The 20,420-nt window shown below is 40.1% G+C and overlaps 1 protein-coding gene across 5 annotated transcripts in view; it reads right to left on the bottom strand.

Moving 5' to 3' along the window:
- TNRC18 (trinucleotide repeat containing 18) overlaps positions 1 to 3,966 on the bottom strand; it is a 655,441-nt gene extending 651,475 nt beyond the window's left edge. For all 5 annotated transcript variants that reach the window (XM_075179957.1, XM_075179958.1, XM_075179955.1 and 2 more), the window contains exons 1-2: positions 3,570 to 3,966; positions 1,056 to 1,277 (exon numbers count right to left, since the gene is read on the bottom strand). In XM_075179957.1, coding sequence (XP_075036058.1) covers positions 1,056 to 1,233 — 178 coding nt within the window. In that variant the 5' untranslated portion in view covers positions 1,234 to 1,277; positions 3,570 to 3,966. The remainder of the gene's footprint in view (positions 1 to 1,055; positions 1,278 to 3,569) is intronic.
- Between the last annotated feature and the right edge of the window lie 16,454 nt (positions 3,967 to 20,420).

A 20,420-nucleotide genomic window follows, 5' to 3' on the forward strand; every position in this document is an offset into this window, starting at 1 on the left:
GCAGAGACTGGTGTGAATGAGTTCTCTGTACAGTGCTGCGGAATTAGTGGCGCTATATAAATAAATGATGTTGATACAAGGCCATAAAGAAAACTGTGCCAACATTTATCTCTTCACTTGTTTCAAAATATCTTCCAACTTGACCCCTCCACCCCTCACTCAGCACCTGCTCCCACTCCCAGTTATAGGACTTCTTTTTTTTCAGGCTGCACCCACTCTGTGTAATGCCCTCCCACGTATAATGAGACTTTAAGCTAGCATTCATTGTTCCCTGAAAACTCAACTCTTCAGTCAAAGTTATCAAATTCCACAACCTACTAGCCTCTGTAGGCAACTATAGCAGATTACCATCCTGCTACACAGTTCACAAAAAAATGTACATGTGTTCTCCTTCTATGCTCAAACCCCCAGTCCAACAATGTGGTAACTGGATCGCATAGCCCCACTAAGCACTTTTCCCATTACAATCTGCCTTGACCAATATGCAATATTGGGCGCAAGTAATGTGTACCAAGCACATAGTGGTTTGGTTCGTCCTTTCTGCCATTTAAGACAAAATGGCTTAACAATTAATACATAGGAAAAAAATATACATCTTCCTGAAAAATATCCACTCTGAATAAATCACATTGTTTATTGGTATAGATTTAAATTACTCTAATTACTGCATCAGTATATGTTTGAGATAATCAGCCAAGCAAAAATACTCAGGATCCCTGTGATTCAAAAGTTTGCCTCCATTTGTGGCTGTGCATGACCAGCATTAAACAAATGAAATGTATTATGGATTGCCATGTTTTACATGAGCTGTTGCCATCTGCAACATGTAAATATATGGAGCGGACTTAAGACAATTGGTGCAAGGAAAGAAGTCTAGCCAGTCTGTGATTTTTCTACTACAATTCAGAAAATGCAAACATCTGATTTGGGGATTTTTTTGCTTGAATTTTAAACTGCAACTGAAAAACAACAGTTAGTATCCAAGTGGTTGCAATGGAAACACTTTTGCTTTGCACCAATTTTTCCTGAATGTTCTCCGTCATATTCCGTCTTACCTGGCTGGGTGTGTAAGCCAAGAGGTGTTGGAAAATACTTTGCTGTGTAAAATGGGGCTAGTGGTCCTGTGGATGGAACAAAGCGCCCACCAGTACTTCCAGATGAAACACAGCCAGCCTCCAGTGACGGCCCTGACCGTCCCAAGGGCGACATGTTTACAAATTCCCGTCCATCCATCTTTAAACAGAATATTTGAACTGTGTCATGGTCTAGAGACCACCCTAAAATAAATAAATATAATTAAAAAAATAAAAAAACAAAAAGTAGACATGTATAATTAATTCTTTTAAAAAACAACATTTTTGAAATTATTTTTTTTTGCTTATGCACTGTTTTTGCTGTTAAAGCAGGGCTCGATCTCTGTGAGCACTTAAAGCATGCAAGGCAAGTCTCTGACAATTGTTTTTATTTTTCTCCTTATAAAGCTAGCTTCAAACGCAGGACAAAAAGTGTGTTATTGTAAGGGTTGTATAAAGAGAGTGTGACATGTAATGGAATCAATGCTTATTAATGCACTTTTGTGCAGAAGGTGGAATTAAAAATGGTACATTATAAGGAAGGTTCACTGTAGTTTCATTTGTTCAGCAGGGATTCTGTTGATGCGACATTAGAAAAAATAAAATAATAATGTCCTCCTTTAAGTTCCCTACTTAAGAACGAAGAATTCATTTAATTTCAACACATCAAATATAAATTAATGGACCAGCATTTCAATTTCCACTTTACTTAAACCACAATATGAATGGGTTACCTTACAATAGGTGATAGTATAAAATGGAATATATTATAATTTTTTGCTGGGAAGCAATAATAATAACACCACTGCAGCTAGCAACTTATTGCAATGAATTCTAAATATAAATTGCAAAGGGGCCTACCTTTGATCTGTCAAGCATTTAATTGAAGTGGTGTGGTTATAAATACCGTGCTACCTCAAAGGGATCTTTCTTGTCTATTGCAAATAAAATGCATGCTCAAGTACCAAGAACAGAGGGAGATCAGGCACAATGGAAGCCAATTAATATCAAGTACATAGCATAAATATTTAAGTCACTATTATATTTTCCCAAAGAAATATTATCAAGAAAATCCAATAAGGTAAGAAGACTGCATGCATTTAAATATTGGAAACATGCATCTAATTTTACTACAAATAAAGACCTGTTTCAAATTTGTTCTAGTATCAGAAGCATGAAGTGGTGGTATTAATTACTCCTTTTGTTTTTCTCCACCATTTTTTTGCCCAGCATCCCATCTACTAAGCTATGTAAACACATAGCAGCATGCTTATCAATTCATTACTTGTATCATATTGTAAATATACAGGAGTGGAAAAAAGGTAGGCAGGTGAAGAGTTTTAAAAATGTTAAAAAAAATACAGCAAGGTTTCTTCCATTAAAGCTTTTGAACAAAGGGCTGTATTGGTCTGCTGGCCTTGTCAAAGCAAAGATAACCTTTTGCTATTATTTAAGAATGCATTTTACTCAGAACACGGTCAGGAAGTGTGAGCTCTTGGGGAAAAAAATAAAACAAACGGAAAGAGGTTGAATGAGATTAATGTAAAGTATCAAATCTAAAATATGTTATGCTTTGGTATGAATATACAACAAAGCATTTTCCTGTTAATAGGATACCAAGTGATTATAGTTCAAAAGAGTCCTCATATTTAAGCCCTGAAAATAGACTTGCCTCAACTATTGGAATAAATCTAAGTAGTAAATATTCTGTATAGCTAAACACATTTAGACTGTTTTTAGTAGGCTTCTAATCATTACATATTTGCATCTACAATTATGAGACCTAGCTATGGTGCATCTCTATTAACGTGATGGAAATATGTCCTATCCATGAAATATCTTTTCAATCCAAGAATAGCCCTACATTGTAAAAACACATGTAGTTATAGAGTTGGTCAGTTTCTCTAAACCCAATTTAAACATACAGTATTCTACTTTGTTTCTCTGAATACTTTTATTTGCATGGTTTGTATGAAGGTCCGTTCATAAACTAACATAACAACCTTTAATAATACACCAGTCAAATCAATAGCTTTTAAATGCCTATCGGATTTATTCGTTAAATTATATTTCATTTTTAGCGATGCCAACAGTAAATAGTTCCAAATATTTGTAGCATTTTAAAACATCATATAACTGAGCCATTTTGGCGTAATTGCCATGTATACAGTACAATCCGTCAAATACCCTATTTTGACGCCTTTGCAATACACTATTAGAAGTCACACTTTACGACAACAAAATACCCCCCATCTTCCACCTTGAAAATTATAGGAATAAACGCTTATTTTGGGAATAATACCCTCCCGACACGGGGTAATGTTGGGAATGGAAATTTGTGTAGCAGGGTATAAAGATGGCTGCTTTTCTGTTACTGAAGAATCCGAATATTCTTTCTCAAACTGTTATCTCAACATCCAGTATTATTCAAATATGTGGCGAATAGAGATAGCAACGGATTTGATGCTCTCGTCAAAATAATTTGAATATGTTTACCTCCAGTTGATTCACGCTGTTCCTTCTTTTAGATAGCTGTCATTCCTATGGGATATGAGATTTACAGGCGTTCACTTCTCCCCACTCCTTAATATATATATTGAGTAGGAGATACCATACCGGAATTTATAATCCAAACTGTTATTTTGAGAATATTCGCCAAATCCCTAATCCAATGATAGAGGTTGGAGAAATCGCGTTTTATAGACTCTTACCCATCCGCAACACAATCCTGAACGCACTAACTAGAACTGAAACAAGCATTGTGTGCCTAGGTCCACCTCTTCTGACACAGCCCATCCCGCAGCATATAGTAATCCTCTGGTTAGTCAATGCTTCTGCCAGTCACTCGCGTGTAAACACTTTGGCTTTTAGCCATTTCTATTAAGCCAGTTATGGAGTAAGAGATGCTCCTGTTTCAAGGCTTCCCGAAAATGACTGAATGGTTTAAACGGCTGGTGAGAATTTCTAGGACAGGTTTTCAGGCGTCCCTTGGACTGCCTCATCCTTGTAGTTGATAAGATGCAATTCTTTCCATTCCTTCAGATATCAGGTTTAAATGGACACACTTTGTGGGCTCTACATTCGAATGGATTTCGGGAGTCTGTAAACCTTGTTTTGTGCAGATCTCTTTCCTGGGTTTGAATTGGGATACAGTAGCCTACAAAAATGAAGATATAAAAATATGACATTTTCCAGCACTTTACGCCAGATGATTAGAAACAAATAGACAACACCCAGAGACTGTAGTTTGGCGGATTTAGTTTTTGCAGCGTTTAGAAACAATTGGTCCTATACTCGGAAAAATTGCCTATGAATATTTGTATTCGTACTTCGCATAAGAGGGCGTAGTATATATTCTACTCGTTTAACCTCGTGTTATTTTCTTTACCACAATTATTATGTACGAAAAGTAACCTTTTTATTTAGCAATAAACAAGAGTAAGTTAATTGTAGTTTCAAGCCGCCCTCGACCAAACCCAATTGGTCGGTTTCAAGACACCCAGACTGCTGCGGACTGAGACCAGGTTACATAACAAAATAGTTGCATAGAAAGGACAAGGCAAGAGAAGCAAAGGGGCACAGAGCAGTATATCGATCTACCAATACCGAAATGTGTGGCATGCTGGACACCCTGCAGAGACCAAGGGGCACATTTATCATCACTCGCAAAATATGAAAAATAGTTTTCAATCCTTATCGCATTGATAAGGATTGAACTATTTCTCATATTTATTAAAAAAGCAACACAGGAACAGCAGTTCCGAAAAACTGCTGTTCCTGTGAAGTAGAAATCATACTTGCCACTGCTGCTTCGTTCCCGAAGCAGTATGTGGTCAACGGGGGTCCTGTTCTTACTCCAGTGCGCATGCGCCGAGTGAAACCCTCGGGCATGCGCACAAACATCTCTATTCTCTATCGGCAATTATAGTTTGCAGAGAGAGAGTGTGAATGACAGGGAGGGATCATGTGATCCCTCCACACATGCGCTGTCCAGCTCTGCTCGTCGGAGCAGAGCTGACAGCACTGAGATTTCTCATTTATGATAATGGCGTACATTATCGAGACAAGTTCCCGAAAAAATCTATTTTTCGGAACTTGTTAGATTGCAAGAGGGAGCAGTCACCATACTATTGAATGGTGACTACTCCCCAAAACGAAGCAGAATGCAAAGCAGCAGACATCCACGATATCTGCTGCGATGCATCTTTAATAAATATGCGGGGGACACATCGGGGCATGGATTCTATGTTAAGTGCACGTTAGTGCACCATCACACTTTGTTAAATATACCCCCAAGCTACCTTAGTACTGAGAATGCATATATTGGCATTGTATATGCTTGTGATAAGAAATATCGGGTTAAGATCACAATACTTTGTGAAAAAGATAGTATATATCAAATTGCTTATGACTAATCGTCTGAAATTCTAGTATCTGTAAACTTAATGTAGCTTTTTGTCGAAATATCTAGGTCATTGCTGATTATGCTTAGTGTCCACCATTTTTAGATTCCCTATGCTGTAAAAACAGTAAAAAATTATCATAATTCCAGGATAAAATGCATATGTGTCTAGGCCCCCTATTTACTAATGACAGCATTTTTAACACAAACCCTTTCAATTCTTATCGCAAAGATAAGGATTTATAGATCATGTGTAGTATTAAAAATCTTCAACAGGAAGTGCAATCACAAAAAACTGCTGTTCCTGCGAAGACCTGTCTCCTATTATTATTATTATTATTATTATTATCTTTGACTTATAAGGTGCCACAAAAGGTCCGCAGTGCCGTACATTACATATACAGAAAACAGAACCAAGACGCAACATGATACAAAAATGTATACAAACACAGGTGACAGGGTAAAGCAAATCAGATTATATCTGGGACAGATAGTAAAAGGGATGGTAGAAATCAGCGAGAAGAAGGCTGAAGCTTAAGAAGACAGGGAAAACAGGACTAGCGAAGCAGGCCAAGAGATACAGAGGGTGAAGGAACAGTAGAAGGAGTGGGTGAAAAAGAAAGTTAATAAAAACATCATTAGTGGTCAGTGGCAGCAACAGGCAGCCAATCGTGAGGCTGCCTGTTGCTGATTGGCCTCAGACAGGAAGTGCTCATTTTACTTCCTGTCTGAGCAGCGCAGAGTGATGCACAGCAGAGAGCAAGGTAAGAGTGTGTGTGTGTGTGTTGTTTTTGATACGGGGGCTTGTGGCAGTCTCTGTGAGGGCAGCAGGGGGCTTGTGGCAGTCTGTGAGGGCAGCAGGGGGCTTGTGGCAGTCTAATGTGTGTGAGGGCAGCAGGGGGCTTGTGACAGTCTAATGTGTGTGAGGGCACAGGGGGCTTGTGGCAGTATAATGTATGAGGGCACAGAGGGCTTGTGGAAATGTAATGTGTGAGGTAGTTAGTGGCTAATTAATGGGTGTTATTTTGTTTGTGGGGTGATGGTGGGGCAATTTAATTTAATAGTGTGGTTGGTGCAGACTTATCAATGTAGGGTGAGATGATTAATTTAATGTTGGGGTGGTTTGGGCGCTATTAATTAAATGTGTGGCATAGTTTTGGAAAAAGGATTGCTATTTCTTAAAAGTGAATGAAAGTTATCTTATGTATGGTAGTAAATTTGTTTATTTAATAAATGTAATTACTATTAATTTAATGTTAGTGTTGTTTGGGGCAATGGGTCTTTTTATTAAAGATGAATAAAATTATTTTACAGTTGGGCTGGTTACAGGAAAGGGGCACTAATAATAAAACATGAATTGTTTTAATTTAATGTTGGACTGCATAGAGGCAGGGAGGCCTACTGTGTTCACTCATTGCTGATATTTCTATATGTCATGTACCTATTCTATTTCCAAACAGGGAACCAACATTCCAGGATCCAGACAAACACAACAGAACTTAGGACCCAAGCGACATCAACAAGTATTAAAAGCGGGAAGAACAGGTAGGAGAGAGCAGGACATTCTGTCAACTGTCCTGATTCTGGTGGGGCAGTCCTGAGTTTGGGGACTGACCCACTCAGGACTTTGTCCTGACTACAGGGGCAGTTGGGAGGTATGTCCCACTTCACACTGCTCTACTCATAATGGGGGAGCTGCCTGCACCTAACAGTAGTGGACACAGTATTGTCTGTGTATTTGTCTAAAATTACAGCTATAGTACACTTTAGGGGCCCCCCTGTCTAAAATTCCCAGAGCCCCCCAGAGCCTTAATCCAGCTCTGAGGGAGTAGCCCAGGCAAAGTCCTGAAGACGAGAGTGAGAGGAGGTGATCAGTGAAGTAGTGAGGCAGCTGTCACAGGCAGAGCGGAGGGGGCGGGAAGGAGTGTAGGTAGAGATGAGATTGGAGATGTAGGGAGGGGAAGATTAACTAACAGCTTTAAAGGTGAGGGTGAGGAGTTTAACTTTAATTCTGTAGGGTATGGGGAGCCAATGTAGTGACTGTTGGAGGGAGACTGCAGATACAGAGCGGCAGGAGAGAAAAATGAGGCGGGCAGCTGCATTGAGGATGGACTTAAGAGGGTCAAGGCGAGAATCAGGTAGGCCAGAGAGAAGGAGGTTACAGTAGTCAAGGCGAAAGATAACAAGCGAGTGAACAAGGGTTTTCGTGGCTTCCGTGGTGAGAAAAGGACGTATCTTAGATATATTCCGAAGGTGGAAGTAGCAGGATTTTGAGAGGGACAGAATGTGAGGCTTGAATGAGAGGGAGGAATCAAGGATGACCCCAAGGCATCGGACTTGGGGGACAGAAACGAGGGTAGTGTTATTAACAGAAATAGAGAGGGGGGGAGGTGGGAGAGTCTTGGCAGGAGGGAAGACTATAAGCTCGGTCTTGGAAATATTGAGTTTAAGCCTATCTTTTCTGTGGCCACTATCGCAAACCACCTTTGTGAAAGTGACCGGAGGTGAGAGCAGTAAGATGCGGTGAGAGATCCGAAGATCCCTCTACCGCAATGCTCTCCCCATAGAGCAGAGCCGAAAATTTCTACATACTGTAATGTACATTACCATATGTGTAAATGCCTTTACATTCCCTATTAAATTGCGATAAATAGCACTCCTTGTAGACATCTATGGGGACTGATCTGTATTTCGGGGGGAAAAAAGCAAAGCAGCAAATATCTGCTGCGATGCACTGTTCATAAATTTGAACAATAGATTTGTCGTGTATCCGTTTTCGGTGAATTTAGATGAAAAAAAATGATTAATAAATAGGCCCATAGGACCTCTCCCTATTTACCAAAGCCAGTACAGCCAGCAGAAGCACACTCCACTGTCCTAGCAAGCAGTAAGACTCCTCTTGTCACTGCCAGCCAGTGTTGCCAGGGAATTGAGCATTGATCAGATGCCCCAGTGACATATTTTGTTAATACTTGCCCACTCTCCTGGAATGCTCCCAAATTCCCAAATTCCAGGTAGGTGTCCCAGACTCTGGGGGAGAGCAGGCTGTTCTCCTGCACCAGGAAGTGGGCAGTATGAGATCCTCCACGATTCGATTAGCTGTAAATTGCGTAATTTTGTCCCCGCTCCCAGCGTCAAAACTATGCAATTTTTGCATACGAGTTGCCACGCCCCAACCCTTCTGCCCTCATGCTTCAACTGTCCTCCGGGAAATCCCTGAGGGGAGAAATAAAATGTTGGTAATTATGATTTTGTTACATAAAAGATTTTCTGTGATAAGCAGCAATAGAAAATCTTGGTATCGTAGGGCTCTTGGTAATTAGACCTAATAATAAGAAGACTTTGTACATCTAGAATTACACTGCCTGATTCTCTACATGAATGTGTAGTATGATTTTAAACCAAGTAACTATTCACAATAGAATTGCTGCACACTTATAGTTTTATAGATATAAAAAATATAGTCTCATCAAATATTGCAATTGTTATTGTTCATGGTGGAAAAATGATGTTCAATATATGATTGTGTCCTTGTAGTCAATGTTGCAAAATACAAACTGAAGCCATTCTTATCTAATTGTAGATAAAGTGGATGATACCAGCAATTGCACTACCTTCACAAAATGTCAAACTATTTTCTTTTTCTATGCAAGGCTTGCTACCTAGCAACAGTTGGTGGGGTTAGTAAGCAAGCCTGTCGATACGAGCTGAAAATAAATTGAGGGCATCGTGTGCACTCCCATGGTCACTTGAGATTATATTTTTCTGCAGCATTAAAATGGATGATGCTGTGTCTTTCACTGTGACAGACTCATTACAGCTGTCCACCAAATCCATAATAAATCAGACAGGTCCGCTAAAAGAGTGCCCTCTCTTTTAGACCTTAGTTCTTCAGCCTGAAGGACTACAGTTTAGATAAAAAAAGAAACCCGTCAGACAGAAGTTCAAGTTCTCATGTCCCCTTCCTACTCAAGGGGTTCATGGAGACAAAAAGAAAATCAAGGGGCAACTGAAAATGCTTTAATAACACCTTGCCTCAAGGATGCTTGTTCAAGCATGTTCACCACAGTATTACCCGTAGCCGGCAGCCTATTCTTGCCTACATCAGTCCTGCCTGTAGTTGCCTGAAGCTGGGAGCATGAAGGGACCCGTAGTCAGCATAAGAGCCTACCCCACCATGAAAAACAGCTTTTTCACTATAAAGGAATGCCCATCAGGCTCTTCCACTGTAGATTGGGAGTCTGAAGAGATAATAACAGGGCCGTCTCTTCGACTGGGCATGATGGGCAGGTGCCGGGGACCCTGCGGGAAAGGGTACCCGTCCGAGGCAGCGCTCTTGCGGTCACGTGGTCACGTCAGATGGCGATCCGGATCCGTCCCTGGTCTCCTCCTCCTCCGTGTGACATAATCACACCCGACATCTCCATTGCGGCGTGCAGCACGGAGGAGTCACACCAGTGCATGCGAGAACTAGCAGTAGCACTGAATTGGAAAAAAGAATAGAAGAGGATCGGAGAACAAGCCGATAAAAAGGTAAGTTAAGAGGGATTTGAAAAAAAAAAAGTGATATATATATATGTGTTTGTGTGTGTATATATATATATATATATATATATATATATATATATAATATATATATATATATACACACACATATATATATCACTTTTTTTTACACACACATATAATCACACATATATATATATATATATATATATATATATATATATATATATATATATATATATTGTAACAAAAGGAGGCATTTAGCTAGAAAAATATGCAGAGAAAGCATGGAAGTAGAGTAAAACATTTGTGCAGTAATGCACCTAGATTGATGACTTATGTCTGAAAAACAATAGTTTAAAGTTTGGTTAACTTACATGGTTTGAAATGTTCCTCCTCAGAGCAAACAGACAGGTTGTGTCTGTCTTAGTGCAAACAGAACCACAGATGGGAGTTTCCTCTTAAAGGGAATGTGGGTGTGTCACCTGCCCATCAAGCTAAGGCTGGGGGAGGAGTATCATGTATAAAAGCTTGCTTGTTTCATTTGTCCAGTGAGACCAACGCTGGGAAAGCTGACTGGTCCTTAGAGAGCTGGTCTATGTCTAGCTAGCATTTAGGGTCTCCAGAATTGCTGTGAAATCTGTACGGTGTCAAAACATTTACCATCCTGCCAATAAAACTACATAAAAAGAAAGAAGTTTTTAGCGTGTGCTTCAGCAGTAGCGGGCTCTTGCCACAATATAAATATATATATATATATATATATATATATATATATATATATATATATAGGGGCCCTGGTGCACTGGTTTGCCCGGGGGCCCATAATGTTGTTAAGATGGCCCTGGGTAACAAGAATCTCTGCCTCATCTAAGCAAAGTGAAGTTGGTAGAATTCAAATTGCGAGTATGACACCTTCAACAAAATTGTATGGCACACATTGGGCTCTAAATCACTCTAAGGTGCAACTGACATTCTGCTCCATACTCCTTAGGGAAGCCAAGTTGGTAATCACTCAGGGCTACCAGATGTCCCAGCCCTCTTTGCTCCAAATATTGACCCAAGATTAGCCTCCGTTGTCAGTGGCAAAATGCTTACTGACCCCACTGACCAGACACTGAGAAAAGTCCAATATAAATGTAAAACCCCTGTGACTGGATCACTGGTAAATAACTTCTGGTATAAATTTATGTAAAGGAAATAGTCCGGGGCACTTATTTATATAATTACACATGCACTTATTTTTGATACTGTGTATATTTTGTTCTGATGTATATAATACAATGAGCCTTTGAGGATAGAGGTCTTTTGTGTATTGGAATGTGTTTTGTATGGAAGTGTCATTGTTTTGGGGTTTGTAAGGCATATGGGGAGGGAGTCTGATAGCAGGAATTGCTAACTAAGTTTTGTGATGAAGTGACAAAGGCCCAGCAGGAGTTCGTTCGCTGTGTGGCCTTTTGTCAGACTGTTCAAACCTTTCTCAACATTGTAAACAGCATGTGATGCAGGACATCACAGCGTCTCTAGAATTTCATAGATAAGTGTAAATATTGTTGACTTTGAAATTAATGTAAATCCATGCTTGTGTAAACACATTGCTTCCTGATTCTAAAAATAGCCTGTGTCCAAACTGTATTAAAGGCACTGACTTGTATTAAAAAGTTGTTCTTCTGATTTCATCTGACCTTAGCACTGGTACCTTCAGCCATAGCAAATAAACTTTACTTGCTTCAAAGACCTGCTTGAAAACATCTTCAATATTGCTGTATTCCTGTGACCTGCAGATTAGACCCTAAATCTAATCCGGTCTCCGGATGTTTCTGAGGTTGGACCCAGCTTTTCCGGTACACCGCTCTGCCTGCTACCCTGCAGCTCTGGTCAGTGGGATAGGTCAGGGGGGATCCATCCACAGCATGCCTGATCTACAGGAAGAGGTCAGGAATACCAGCCCAGGTACACCAGCAACGAGATACGCTAGCAGCATCAGTTACCCAGAAGAAACCCGGTTCTGGATGCCGGTAAGGAGTCCAGTGGTGGAAGCATTTGTAAGCCCCTCCTACTGCGGCAAAAGGGTACATTTGGTATAACTAAAGGGAACAGTGGCAAAGTATGCCCAGCCGGTTCCCAGCAGCAACAAACAAGGTGGCATTGGTGGTCCATCCTGTCACAGCATCCATGTATGTATAAAAATACATAATGGCCTGAGTCATCAAGGTATGTTTAGAAAAAAGGGACATTCATCATCATCATCATCATTTATGTATATAGCGCTAACATATTCCGTAGCGCTTTACAATTGGGGACAAACATAGTAAACTAATAAACAAACTGAGTAAAACAGATAAAGAGGTGAGAAGGCCCTGCTCGCAAGCTTACAATCTATGGGAGATTGACACATGAGGTTAAGTATACATTTTGCATCTTGGCCCAGCCAGACTGCAAAGATAAAAGTGACTCATAAGCTAAATGATCCTGTCACACAACAATGTTGGTCAGGGGGTAGTTGTCTTGTGTGAAATTGTGTAACAGGCTAAAGGTAGTAAGGTTAAGAGGGTGGTTGAGGAATATTATAAGCTTGTCTGAATAGGTAGGTTTTCAGAGAACGCTTGAAAGTTTGTAGACCAGAGGAGAGTCTTATTGTACGAGGGAGAGAGATCCATAGAGTGGGTGCAGCCCGAAAAAAGTCCTGTAACTGGGAATGGGAGGATGTAATGAGGGTGGATGAGAGACGCAGATCTTTTGCAGAACGGAGTTGCCGAGTTGGGAGATATTTTGAGACAAGAGAGGAGATGTATGTTGGTGCAGTTTTGTTGATGGCCTTGTAGGTTAGTAAAAGTATTTTATATTGGATTCGGTAGAAGACAGGCAGCCAGTGTAGAGACATACAGAGTGATTAAACAGAGGAATAGCGATTTGCAAGGAAAATCAGTCTTGCCGCAGCATGCAAAATAGATTGTAGGGGTTTGAGTCTGTTTTTGGGAAGACCAGTAAGGAGGGAATTGCAATAGTCAATGCGGGAGATGATAAGTGCATGAATTAAGGTTTTAGCAGTGTCTTGCGTGAGATATGTGCGGATTCTGGAAATGTTCTTTAGATGTATGTAACATGATTTAGATATAGAGTCAATGTGGGGAACAAAGGATAGGTGTGAATCAAGGATTACACCTAGGCAGCGAGCTTGTGGGGTGGGATTTATGATCATGTTATCAACAGAGATAGAAATGTCGGGTATGCTCTTGTTGGTGGGTGGGAATATTATTAACTCTGTTTTAGAAAGATTAAGTTTGAGTTGGCAAGAGGACATCCAAGATATTATGGCAGAAAGACAGTCAGTTACACGGGACAACACAGATGTCGAGAGATCAGGAGAGGATCGATAGATTTGGGTATCATCCACATAGAGATGATACTCAAAGCCAAAGGAACTTATTAGATTTCCAAGAGAAGCGGTATAGATAGAGAACAGCAGAGGACCTAGCACTGAGCCTTGTGGTACTCCAAATGATAGGGGAAGCGGAGCAGAGGTGGCTCCAGAGAAATTAACAGTGAAAGAGCGATTAGAGAGGTAGGATGAGAACCAGGATAGAACACTGTCTTGAAGACCTAGGGATTGCAGCGTTTGTATGAGAAGAGAGTGGTCAATGGTGTCAAATGCAGCCGAGAGATCCAGGAGAATTAGGAGAGCGTAATGGCGTTCAGTTTTAGCAGTGATCACATCATTGACAACCTTGGTCAGCGCAGTCTCTGTGGAGTGTTGAGAAAGAAAGCCAGACTGAAGAGGATCCAACAGGTTGTTTGCGGAAAGAAAGCGTGTAAGGCGAGTGTAGGCAAGTCTCTCTAGAAGCTTGGAGGGGCAAGGGAGCTGAGAGATGGGACGGTAATTTGAGAGAGAGTTTGGGTCGGAGTTTGTTTTTCTAGAATAGGAGTAATCACTGCATGCTTGTATAGTGAAGGAAAGATGCCAGTAGAGAGTGAGAGATTACAGATTTGAGTTAGAGGTGAAATGAGTACAGGAGACAGGGATCTACCAATTTGCGAGGGAATAGGATCAAGAGGACAGAAGGTAGAGTAGGAAGATAAGAAGAGAGTAGAAATCTCCTCTTCATTTGTGGGGTCAAATGAAGAGAGGGTGTCAGAGGGTAGTGGGAAGGAATTGAGCCGATTGCTTGTCGAGGAAGAGGATACCATTTCTATTCTGATCTTATCAATCTTGTCCTTGAAGTAGGTAGCAAGATCCTGAGCACTGATAGTAGATGGAGGGTTCGGGGTGGGAGGATTGAGAAGATGTTTAAATGTATTGAAAAGCCGTTTGGGGTTAGAAGCCTGAGCATAGATAAGAGATTGGAAGTATGTTTGTTTTGCAGTGTCCAGAGCATTTCGATAGGAGCGGTAGACAGAAGTATATGTGAAGAAGTCATTAGAGCTTCGAGATTTACACCAGTGACGTTCTGCTTTACGGGACAGTTTTTGAAGATTTCGTGTTGCTTTGGTGTGCCACGGTTGACATCGAAGTCGACGTGTAGTATGTAGTGTCGCTGTAGCCATTAGATCAAGGGCCGTTGCTAAGGTTAGGTGAAAATGAGGTACTGCCATCTCAGGGGATGAGAATGTAGAGATACGGGAGAGAAGGTGTTGGAGAGGGGTGGAAAATTGTTGAAGATTAATAGAATTAAGATTTCTGCGAGTATGAGGAGGCTTGGTAGAGTTAGACAGTAGAGAGGTTAGAGCAGTGGAAAATGGATTAAAAATGCGAATAGCGGTAAATTTCTAGACGGTCTACTAGCTCTATACCAATCACCCAGGGCAACGGTGGTGGCCAATCAGGTCTCATCCTCCCCCTTTTCAATTTCCAATGGGACAAGGCAAGGCTGCCCCCTCTCACCTTTAATCTTTGCCCTTCTAATTGAACCATTAGCTGCAAAGATTCGATCTAATAAGGCTATTCATGGAATTAAAGCAGGGAAATCTGAACACAAAATATCATTGTATGCTGACGATGTTCACCTGACTCTCTCGGACCCAGCAGTCTCTCTACCCCCCCTCCTTGCAGATATCAACACTTACAGCGCCATCCCAGGATACGAAATAAATCCCCAAAAAACAGAAATTCTTGATTTCTTTCTGACAGATAAAACTAGATCTTCCCTCTCTCAGCATTTCCCCTTCAAATGGCATAAAAAAAAGATTAAATATTTAGGCATTCACGTCACTAAGCAATATAACCAACTTTTTCAAGCTAATTACCCAAAATTACTCTCCCAGATTAAATCTGATCTTGAAGCTTGGAACCAACACTTTATCTCATGGATAGGACGCATCAATTCAATCAAAATGAACATCTTGCCTAGATTACTATATCTATATCAAGCCTTACCAATACGCATTCCCCCATATGTTTTCAAATTTCTACAACACTACACTTTGCAATTTATATGGGGCAAAAAACGCCCAAGAGTCCGCCTTCTAGTCCTGCAGAGGTCGGCGCGGGGTGGGGGCTTAGGGGTACCCAATTTTAGGCAGTATTATTTAGCAGCGCAACTTGCCCAAAGCGTGTTATGGAACTCTCCTAATTCCTCCAGGGTCTGGGTGTCGATCGAAGCAAAAAGCTTCGGTATCTCTTTTGCATCCTCTCTCCTGTGGCTCCCTCGCACCAGTCGTCCACAATCCATTTCTCATCACCCAATTGTAGCCCACTCATTATCTCTTTGGGATCGAGCAAACATGAAATTTAACCTTGCTCCTACTCCTAGCCCGATCATTCCAATATTTGATAACCCCAAATTTCCACCAGGGTGTATAACTTCATCTTTTGAACACTGGAAACGAAAAGACATACGCTACCTCAATGATATCACCAAAGACATCTCGTTTCCCTCATTTGATGAATTAAAAACAAAACTTAATACCCCAAACACATATTTTTTCCAATACCTGCAATTAAGAAATTTTCACTCTACCAATAAATTAACTCTAGGTCGTAGACTGTTGACCTTTTTCGAAGAGCTTTCGCTCCGGCGATCTTCTACCAAAGGTCTCATTTCCTTACTATACTGGGAACTCAAAGTCCCTGATTCCGACGACCGAGATTCTCATGAGAGGGCTTGGGAGAGAGACCTGGGGGAAACACTAGACAATGAAGACTGGGAGGAAATTAGAACTAACACAGCCTCCAGTTCAATTTGTGTTAAACTGAAAGAAAATGCTTATAAACTACTTTATCATTGGTATCTGGTTCCAACCAAACTACAAAAAATCTTCCCAGATTCATCTAGCACATGTTGGAGAGGTTGTGGCGCAGAAGGGTCCTTCCTCCATATCTGGTGGCAGTGTCCTAAACTTGCCCCATTTTGGACGGAACTTCGGGACTTCGCCTCACAGCTACTGCAGCTTGACATCCCGTTTTCTCCCAGGTTTTTCCTTCTCCCTCTCGGGATCCCATCGGCCACCAAACATCAAATGAAAATGTTTCGCCATGTAGTCTCTGCTGCCCTATGCCAGATTGCTACGGACTGGAAGCAGCCCAATGCTCCAACTCTACAGACGATTATCGACAAGATTTGGTATGTTTATCAAATGGAATACATGACATGCATAATCCGTAATACCTCTAAATCATTCATTAAGGTTTGGGCGCCGTGGACCTCATACTTCCAAATCCAAACCCCTTTTGTCATTTGATTCTACAGCATCACTCCATCTGGATACTTTTTTCCCTTCCTTATTCCATCCCTCCCATCTCTTCATTTTCTTTTTCTTTTTCCATATTCTACTACACTCCTTCCTCTCTCTTATACTTAGGCGGCCCGCCACGCCGCCCCCCCCTCCTTACTCTCCTCAGTCTTACTTCTCTTTCTAAAATTATTGCTTCCCTTGAAAAATTGGGTCAACATCCTTACTAATGCTCTCTTCTAATAAGACGCTGTATGTTTTATTGCATATGTATTCTTCAGATGTTTATAACACAGTGCTGTACAGAATGTTACTTTTGGTTGACCCTGGCAAAAAATAAAATCTTTAAAAAAAAAAAATGCGAATAGCATGTACTTCAAAAGATGTGAACGTGAGTGATGGGACATTTGGTAGAACTGTGAATGTGCACTGTGGGGAGAGAAGTAGTCCAACCCCACCTCCTTGTCTGCCTTCAGGTCTGGAGGTGTGGGTGAGATGGAGGCCACCATGTGAAAGTGCTGCAGGTGAGGCAGTGTCTGATTGCATAAGCCATGTTTCTGTTATTGCCAGAAGGTTTAGGTTTTTTAAGAGGAAGAGATCATGAATGGAGGTAAGTTTGTTACAAACAGAGCGTGCATTCCAAAGGACAAGAAGTTTGTTTGGCAAATGGTTCACTATAACTCCCATATCTTTGCAATGACTGATATCTATTGTTGAGGAACGACTTAGTTATATAAAAATTTACTTTTAATACCTTCTATTAAAATTGTTTTCAAATTAAAAGACAGCGAAACATATAAAAACAGTGTGCAGCTGAAAAAACAAAATGTGTATCACTAAAATTGCTGGATGCACTATGTTCGGTCTTCTATAAGAATTAAGGATTTATGCTTAGGTATATAGGTTATGGGCAGCATGGTGGTAAAGTGGCTAGCACTTCTGCCTCAGAGTGCTGGGGCCATGAGTTTAATTCCCCTCCATGGCCTTATCTGTGTAGAGTTTGTATGTTCTCCTTGTGTTTGCGTGGGTTTACTCCGGGTGCTCCGGTTTCCTCTCACACTCCAAAAATATACTAGTAGGTTAATTGGCTGCTATCAAAAATTGACCCTAGTCTCTCTCTCTCTCTCTGTCTGTGTGTGTATGTTAGGGAATGTAGACTGTAAGCTTCAATGGGGCAGGGACTGATGTAAATGAATTCTCTGTACAGCGCTGCGGAATCAGTGGCGCTGTATAAATAAATGGTGATGATGATGATATAGGTATAGTAAAGACTAAATTTCTTAAGGGATATGAATTCCCTTTTGTATAATACTTAATTGTCCATCCAATATAATTGGTTTTGTGTCAAATTGGTTAAATTCCATATAATCGGTTTGGTTGAATTGGTTAAATTCCATATAATCAAATCCCAGCTCAATCCTACATGATCTGTATTCAATTTCTTTACCCAAATTGCAGGCTAGTATAGCTGGATAGACGCTGTGTTGATTACACTACCTATCTCACAAGTCTTTCACTTAAACTACAAACTATGAGTCAGCTGTCCCAATGTTCAAGCCGCAATTGTGTATGGGGAATGATTTGCTATCTGCCTCCTATTTGTTTCATGCTTATTGTGGGTTCAATGGAGCTATTGACTTGAAATTATTAGCTACCTTTTTAACAATCATTAGGACTAGAGAGCATCCAACGAAAACGCTGACGCTTAGATGTGCTTTCTCAATGGCAAGCCGATGTATTGATTTAACAGGTCTTAAATACTCTAAGGGCAAGCCTCCATAGTGACGTAAATTCCGTGTTCCAATCAGGGACCGTTTATTTGACAGTGATTGGCAATACTCTCTGCCAGTCAGAGCAATATTTATCTGTAATCCCGTCCTGAAAATTTCCTATTGGTTGGACAGCTTTCTAATGTTTTCATTGTAGAGAGGCTGCTCTTCAGAGTGATGCTTATCTGTAATCCCGCCCCTAAAGGTTTCATATTGGTTAAACTGCATTCTAATGTCTTTAATATAGAGAGAGTGTATCATCAATTATGCTGCCGATTGATTATATTGGTAAGTGTCATCTTATATTGTGGATGACACATGAATGCATTCTTAAAAAGATTTTTTAAGGCTATAGGATTATTGATCTAATAAGAATTTATATATTTAATAACTTACATTCATCTATATAGGATTCCAAGTGAGATTATCAAGGCATTTGATTCATAGAGTGCTTAGTATTATGAAAATGTATAGATGTTCATAATTATAATATGGTGTGTGTATATTACACATCTGATGAAGTGATGGATAAAATAACTGTGAATTGTTGTTTGGCTAATATCATAAATCATATCTAATTATAGCAACAAAATAAACATTTTGAATAAGTGTATTGATAAGTAAATTAAATAATAAGTGTAAATACTAGTGAACAGTTTCGATTTGATAGACATTAATTCTTAATCCCATTAGTGAACTACAATTTGTGTTGTGATATTGTACTTTTGTTAAATTATAATAAATTGATATGTGTTATTGTAGTATTTTGATAACCAAAATTAAGTTTTAGTGTTCCTATTTATGATATAGTCTCTTTTTTAATAATCTACCAACTATATTATACTGTGACTTAACTATTATGTTTCCCAGATATTTAATCGACTATGATTATCCAGATCTTAAGCAATTAAGTATACATTATAAAATGTTAAACTGGTGACATTATAATTAGATATTTACTTCTAAATATATTCTATGTATACATTGTTGTCCACGTCTTGATTTTATCTGGACTCCTCATATCCATTATTTAATTTCGGTAAACTTTTCAATAGTGGTAAGTATTACTCCATATCTTTAGCATTGTACATATATGCTGTTAAAAGCTGAGGATTACCATTATGCAATTTAAGAAAATGTCTAGTTACCGTGGTTAATGTCTTCATCTTCTTGACATCTTGTTTAGCATTTCAAATATTTCCTATATGTTCCAGCAGTCTGTGTTTCAATTGTCTAATGGTCATTCCAATATAACTTAAATTGTATGTACAGGTAAGGCAATATATTACACCATGTGTCGCACTTTATAAAAATTGATAACATGACTATTAATACATTTATTCTCAAAATGTTTCATTTTCTTGGCAAATTTACATGTCTTGCATTTACCGCATGGAAAAAATCCAGCAACTTTGTTTATAGTCATTGTCTTTCTTGTATTGTCTTGGAAATGGCTATGTACCAGTAGATCTCACAAATTACTTGATCTTCTCCAACGGTAAATGTGACAGAATGGACCGCCTATGCCACCCTGTCTGTTGTTGCTGGGAACCAACTGGGCTTACTTTGCCACCGTTCCCTTTTGTTATCCAAAAAGCGCCCTCTTAACGCAGTAGGAGGGGCTTACACAAGCTGCCACCACTGGACTCCTTACCGGCATCCAGTACCGGTTTCTTCTGGGTCACTGACGCTGCTAGCGTGTCTCCTTGCTGGTGTACCTGGCTGGTAACTTACTATGGATCCGGGTTGCAGTGAATGGATCTCCCCTGGCCTATCACACAAACCAGGGCTGCTGGGTAGCGCAGAGCGTTGGCACTGGAATAGCTTGGGTCCAAACCGCAGAGACAGCCGGAGAACGGATTAGATTTTAGGGTCTAATCTGTAGATCACAGGAAAACAGCAATATTGAAGATGATTCCAAGCAGGTCTTTAAAGCAAGATGTTTATTGCTCACACACACTGGTAGAAGGTCCCAGTATGATCAGGTCAGATGACAATTCA

Source organism: Mixophyes fleayi, chromosome 7 (assembly GCF_038048845.1).
Source record: "Mixophyes fleayi isolate aMixFle1 chromosome 7, aMixFle1.hap1, whole genome shotgun sequence".
NCBI lineage: Eukaryota > Metazoa > Chordata > Amphibia > Anura > Limnodynastidae > Mixophyes > Mixophyes fleayi.